Source organism: Oncorhynchus nerka, linkage group LG10, assembly GCF_034236695.1.
Source record: "Oncorhynchus nerka isolate Pitt River linkage group LG10, Oner_Uvic_2.0, whole genome shotgun sequence".
Classification (NCBI taxonomy): Eukaryota; Metazoa; Chordata; class Actinopteri; order Salmoniformes; family Salmonidae; genus Oncorhynchus; species Oncorhynchus nerka.
This window is the reverse complement of record NC_088405.1, coordinates 90,913,027-90,920,065: the sequence shown is the minus strand read 5'-3', so window position 1 is coordinate 90,920,065 and position 7,039 is coordinate 90,913,027. Positions and strand designations below refer to the sequence as shown.

At 40.9% G+C, this 7,039-nt stretch overlaps 1 protein-coding gene across 1 annotated transcript in view; it reads left to right on the top strand.

Moving 5' to 3' along the window:
* Positions 1-3,116: 3,116 nt before the first annotated feature.
* The window catches only part of LOC115136300 (ubiquitin domain-containing protein 2), an 89,770-nt gene continuing 85,847 nt past the window's right edge, over positions 3,117-7,039 (top strand). Inside the window, exon 1 of the mRNA XM_065023926.1 lies at positions 3,117-3,298. Within this exon, the coding sequence (XP_064879998.1) occupies positions 3,229-3,298 (70 nt within the window). The 5' untranslated portion in view covers positions 3,117-3,228. The remainder of the gene's footprint in view (positions 3,299-7,039) is intronic.

Below are 7,039 nucleotides of genomic sequence, written 5' to 3'. Positions count from 1 at the left end.
CACAAGAACTGTTCGTTGGGAGCTTCATGAAATGGGTTTCCATGGTCGAGCAGCCCCACACAAGCCTAAGATCACCATGTGCAATGACACGCCTGGAGTGTTGTAAAGCTTGCCGCCATTGGATTTTGGAGCTGTGGAAACGTGTTCTCTGGGGTGATGAATCATGCTTCAGCACCTGGCAGACCGACGGACGAGTCTGTGTTTGCCAGGAGAATGCTACCTGCCCGAATGTATAGTGCTAACTGTAAAGTTTGGTGGGGGAGAAATAATGGTCTGGAGCTGTTGTTCATGTTTCGGGCTAGGCCCCTTAGCTACAGTGAAGGGAAATCTTAACGCTACAGCATACAATGACATTCTAGACAATTCTGTGAATCCAACTTTGTGGCAACAGTTTAGGGAAGGCCCTTTCCTGTTTCAGCATGACAATGCCCCCGTGCACAAAGCGAGGTCCATACAGAAATGGTTTGTCGAGATCAGTGTGGAAGAACTTGACTGACCTGCACTGAGCCCTGACCTCAACCCCATCGAACACCTTTGGGATGAATTGGAACGCTGATTGCGAGCCAGGCCTAATCGCCCAACATCAGTGCGCGACCTCACTAATGCTCTTGTGGCTGAATGGGATCCAGTCCCTGCAGCAATGTTCTAAAATATTGTGGAAAGCCTTCCCAGAAGAGTAGAGGCTGTTATAGCAGCAATGTTCCAACATCTTGTGGAAAGCCTTCCCAGAAGAGTAGAGGCATGTTATAGCAGCTATAATTTTGGAATGAGACAAGCAGGTGTCCATATACTTTTGGTCATGTAGTATAAGTCACTTCAAGGAATTTGACATTATCCTATCAGTTGTGTTGGTTTTAGAAGTGCTATAAAAAGCATAGCAGGAGCACCCAGAAAAAAAACATTTTGTGTAGAAGTGTTGACAATCTGCGAATTAACTGTATCTATAACAATAAATAAAGAGAGTCGCACACTCTATGTATAAACTCCCAGTCATTTATTGGGTAAAACACCAAAGTTTCAGCATCACTGTGCCCTCTTCAGGGCCAATTCTAACACGGAATCTCCCAGTGAACTCAACAGTCTATTTTCTTTAGTTGCTATGGCAAAGAATCAGTTGATCCTGGCTCAGAGAAGGTTAGAAGACTGAACCAACACTCCAGGATTTTCCTAGAGTTTACTATTCTAGATTCCTCTTACTTTTTCAGCCTCTGGCTGCTCCATGCTTCTGTGGTTGTAATTACGTTGTAATAAATCAAATCAACTGTTATTTGCTTTGTAAATTGGGGTAGACTAACAGTGAAATTCTAATTTACAGGGTCCTTCACCAACAATGCAGGGAGAAAAAGATAGAAAGATTTATAACACAAGGAATAAATACACAATGAGTAACTTGGCTTCATACACGGGGTACCAGTACCAAAGCGATGTGCAGGGGTACAAGATAATTGAGGTAGATATGTACATATAGGTAGAGGTGAAGTACCTAGGTAACAGGATAGATAATAAACAGTAGCAGCAGCGTACGTGATGAGTCAAAAGAGTTAGCTCAAAGAGGGTGAATGTAGATAGTCCGGGTAGCTAATTGGTTAACTATTTAGTAGGCTTATCTTAGCAGGAAATACTGTTCAGGGTCCTGTTGGTTCCAGACTTGGTGCATCGGTACTGCTTACCGTGCAGTAGCAGAGACAACAGTCTGTAACTAACTTCTTCACGACTGTGTTTGTGGACCATGTTAATTCCCTAGTTTTATGGACACCTAAAAACATGAACGCTCCATTACAACCCCGTCGTAGTCAATTAGTAACAGTCGTTAAGGTAAATCTACCTAAACAACCACTCAGTAATCTGATTAGTCTATTAGTAACAGTCGTTAAGGTAAAACTACCTAAACAACCATGTGGATGTGGGCGTGGCTCGGTCCTCCGTTTCCTGTAGTCCACGATCAGCTCCTTTGTCTTGCTGACGTTGATGGAGAGGTTGTTGTTCTGGCACCACACTGACAGGTCACTGATCTCCTCTCTGTAGACGGTCTCATCGTCGTCAATGATCAGACCTGCCACCGTCGTGTCTTCAGCAAACTTGGTGTTGGACTTGTGCGTGGCCATGTCTCCCACACTAGTATTTCCTGACATACATTATGCTGCTCTTTATATTTAAAAGCCTGCAGGATATTTCATAGATTTTCCCATGCCTTAAAACAATCCATCAGCAGTTGAAACAATAACAGAGCATTATCCCCACCACTGTTTTGGGAAAAAGCTAAGGGGTGCAAGGACTGACCATCCATGATATCAAACTTACAGTTTTAACCATGTTTAACCATAGTATGTGTTTACATTTAGTTTGTTTACAAATATTGGAGTAAAACAACCTTATATTTTGGGTTCTGATGGTGTCATGTGGAGCGGAACCCAAGAGCAGACTCAGACGGGGAGACTGGGATAAGGTAACCGAGTTATTTATTGAAACACAGGGGGGAGATGGGCTGCAGGAAGTCAGGTGCGGAGGATGACGCTGGAGCGAGGGAAGTTGGGACTGGGTAAGCAGGTACGGAGAGGAATTCAAGGACGCAGTGGAGTGGGGGGTCCAGGACAGAGTAGCAGGACTGACGAGACGTGGGACTGGAGACAGGGGCCAAAGTCAGAGCGGGTAGAACTGTAGCAGAGAGGAAAACAGCATTAGGCAAGCGAAAACAGGCACAGCATGATAACAGGTTCTAAGCAGGAACAAACAGATAAAAATGCAGACTGACTGCACAGAGGTTACGATCTGGCAGCGTGGAGCAGGTGACGATCTGGCATCTGGCAGCATTTGATAAAGAAAGAGTGGAATAGAGTAGAATAGAGTATATCATTATATAGTAAACTAGAGAATAACAGAATAGAATAGAACATAATGGTTTCACATCTTATTTCACATTTGATTTTCACCCATGTGCTTGAAATTGCCCTGGTATGTATGGGGGACAATGCATTATACTAGAAACTGTTCTCATCTCAGTCACATTTTGCTGAGTTGTGTTCTCCCCGTCCTCCCTTCTCATCCGCCCATTCTTTACCTCTATTTCCTCCCTCTCCGTACCCCCTTCTTTTCTCTTTTAGAAGCGGGCACCTTGTGATGTGTGTTCACTCCGCCTCTTCCCAGCTGATGCTCGCGTCTTTCAATTTCTATTCTGAGAGGAAGACTTGAGCAAGAGGGGTCTGCGGGGGTAGCGCAGTTAAAACATCCATGGGTGGTTGTGTGGGTAGTCACCATGATTCTTCAGGCAGTTTAAACGAAAATTCTGACGGAACTGGAGGTAAGAAATTAGTTTCATACCTTCGGGGTGGTTTTTGGTCGATGATTGGTGGTTTTTGGTTACATGCTGACTTCATGCGCCTTGTTCCCCCTTGTGTCTTCCCTTTATTGCAGCCGCCTATAACATCGTGGCGGCGACGTCTATAGCCCCATCCGGCCTCATGCGAATAATAGTTAGCTATTTAGGCAACATTTTATGATCTTGAAAATTCGTACTGTTCCGTGTTAAATGACTGCTTTTGTCTGTTTTGAATAAAGGCGTTTAATGTTGTAGTTAGTCATCCTGCTAGCATGCTAGCTATAGCCATCTTTCTACACAATAAATGTGGGTCACTGTTTGTCTCAGGAATGCAGAACATCCTAACGTTACATGCTGTTATAAAATGTTCTAACTCAAATGATGCTTTGTTGTGTTCACAGACACATTTTTGCAATCATATAACCTAATTCTGTTTCATTTAATGCGTATTTTCTTGGGGGTCGACATTCTAAAGTGGGGGAGCGTGACATTTTTAATTCGCAGCTGCAGGAGGATGGGGGAGTTGCACCGAAACTTGCTTTAAATAACTGGTTCGTTGACATGTCCAACAATTATACTGTATTCAATAATAACCCAGAGTTGCATATCACATCTCATTGACGAGCATCATTTAATGGATATTATGTACCCACCGTTTTCATTCCAGTAGTATATAATGTATGTATCCAGTGCTTTGTGAATGAGAAAGACGGGTATTCATATAATTTTTGGCTCTTAACTGCGACCCCTTAGGTGGTTCATTCACACTGTTATTTCCTCGCCGCGGCGGGATTTCAGATGTGTAATGTTACAGATGTTGTTGTTATGATTTTAGCTGGTGTGATTCAGTTTGGGTTTGAGGGGTAGGGGCTTGTACATGTACACAAATAAGTATGTGATAGCTCCTTGCATAGATAACCGGTATTGATCTTCTTCGTGTTTACATTGCAGTTATTGCATATGCACACCTAGGCAATGCACATGGCAAAAATGTACCTTTTGTCCTGTGTCCCTTGAGGTGGTCCTCCCAATGCAACAGTGTCGCGAGGTCACTGGTATATCACGTTGTTAGGTCTACACACCATTATATTGCTTTTACCAGGCAGTGACGTTTGTGCTGTTGTCACGCCCTGACCGTAGATTGCTTTGTAGGTTTCTATTTTTAGTTTGGTCAGGGTGTGACGTGGGTGGGTATTCTATGTTGTAGGTCTAGGTTTTCTTTTTCTATGTGTTTGGCCTGGTATGATTCTCAATCAGAGGCAGCTGTCAATCGTTGTCTCTGCTTGAGAGCCATACTTAGGTAGCCTGTTTTCCCACTGTTGTGGGTGATTATTTCCTGGTTCGTGTTTGTTGCACCTGTCAGAACTGTTCGGTTATGGTTTTGTTGTTTTTGTTGGTGTATTCATCTGGATGAAAAGTGTTATGGATATGTACCACGCTGCACTTTGGTCCTCCTCTCCTTCCACCAACAAAAACCTTTACAGCTGTAACCAAATGTGGACTGACTGCACATTGCTGAACATGTGTCGAGCTTCTAGAACTCACTCACAAGATTCTACAAAATAACTCTCTCTTGGCCGAGAGAGAACATAGACTTGAAATCACTGGCCACTTTTATACTGAAACACCAGTCACTTTTTATAATGTTTACATGTTTTGCATTACTCATCTCATATACTGTATTCTATACTATTCTACAGTATCTTAGTCTATGCCGCTCTGACATTACTCATCTCATATACTGTATTCTATACTATTCTACAGTATCTTAGTCTATGTCGCTCTGACATTACTCATCTCATATACTGTATTCTATACTATTCTACAGTATCTTAGTCTATGTCACTCTGACATTACTCATCTCATATACTGTATTCTATACTATTCTACAGTATCTTAGTCTATGCCGCTCTGACATTACTCATCTCATATACTGTATTCTATCCTATTCTACTGTATCTTAGTCTATGCCGCTCTGACATTACTCATCTCATATACTGTATTCTATTCTAATGTATCTTAGTCTATGCCGCTCTGACATTACTCATCTCATATACTGTATTCTATTCTAATGTATCTTAGTCTATGCCGCTCTGACATTACTCATCTCATATACTGTATTCTATTCTAATGTATCTTAGTCTATGCCGCTCTGACATTACTCATCTCATATACTGTATTCTATTCTACTGTATCTTAGTCTATGCCGCTCTGACATTACTCATCTCATATACTGTATTCTGTCCTATTCTACAGTATCTTAGTCTATGTCGCTCTGACATTACTCATCTCATATACTGTATTCTATTCTACAGTATCTTAGTCTATGTCGCTCTGACATTACTCATCTCATATACTGTATTCTATTCTACTGTATCTTAGTCTATGCCGCTCTGACATTACTCATCTCATATACTGTATTCTGTCCTATTCTACAGTATCTTAGTCTATGTCGCTCTGACATTACTCATCTCATATACTGTATTCTATTCTACAGTATCTTAGTCTATGTCGCTCTGACATTACTCATCTCATATACTGTATTCTATTCTAATGTATCTTAGTCTATGCCGCTCTGACATTACTCATCTCATATACTGTATTCTATTCTACTGTATCTTAGTCTATGCCGCTCTGACATTACTCATCTCATATGAATATACTGTATTCTATTCTACTGTATCTTAGTCTATGCCGCTCTGACATTACTCATCTCATATACTGTATTCTATTCTATTCTACTGTATCTTAGTCTATGCCGCTCTGACATTACTCATCTCATATACTGTATTCTATACTATTCTACAGTATCTTAGTCTATGCCGCTCTGACATTGCTCATCTCATATACTGTATTCTATTCTACAGTATCTTAGTCTATGCCGCTCTGACATTACTCATCTCATATACTGTATTCTATTCTACTGTATCTTAGTCTATGCCGCTCTGACATTACTCATCTCATATACTGTATTCTATACTACTGCATCTTAGTCTATGTCGCTCTGACATTACTCATCTCATATACTGTATTCTATTCTACTGTATCTTAGTCTATGCCGCTCTGACATTACTCATCTCATATACTGTATTCTATTCTACTGTATCTTAGTCTATGCCGCTCTGACATTACTCATGTCATATACTGTATTCTATTCTACTGTATCTTAGTCTATGCCGCTCTGACATTACTCATCTCATATACTGTATTCTATTCTACTGTATCTTAGTCTATGCCGCTCTGACATTACTCATCTCATATACTGTATTCTATTCTACTGTATCTTAGTCTATGCCGCTCTGACATTACTCATCTCATATACTGTATTCTATTCTACTGTATCTTAGTCTATGCCGCTCTGACATTACTCATCTCATATACTGTATTCTATTCTACTGTATCTTAGTCTATGCCGCTCTGACATTACTCATCTCATATACTGTATTCTATTCTATTCTACTGTATCTTAGTCTATGCCGCTCTGACATTACTCATCTCATATACTGTATTCTATACTACTGCATCTTAGTCTATGTCGCTCTGACATTACTCATCTCATATACTGTATTCTATTCTACTGTATCTTAGTCTATGCCGCTCTGACATTACTCATCTCATATACTGTATTCTATTCTACTGTATCTTAGTTTATGCCGCTCTGACATTACTCATCTCATATACTGTATTCTATTCTACTGTATCTTAGTTTATGCCGCTCTGACA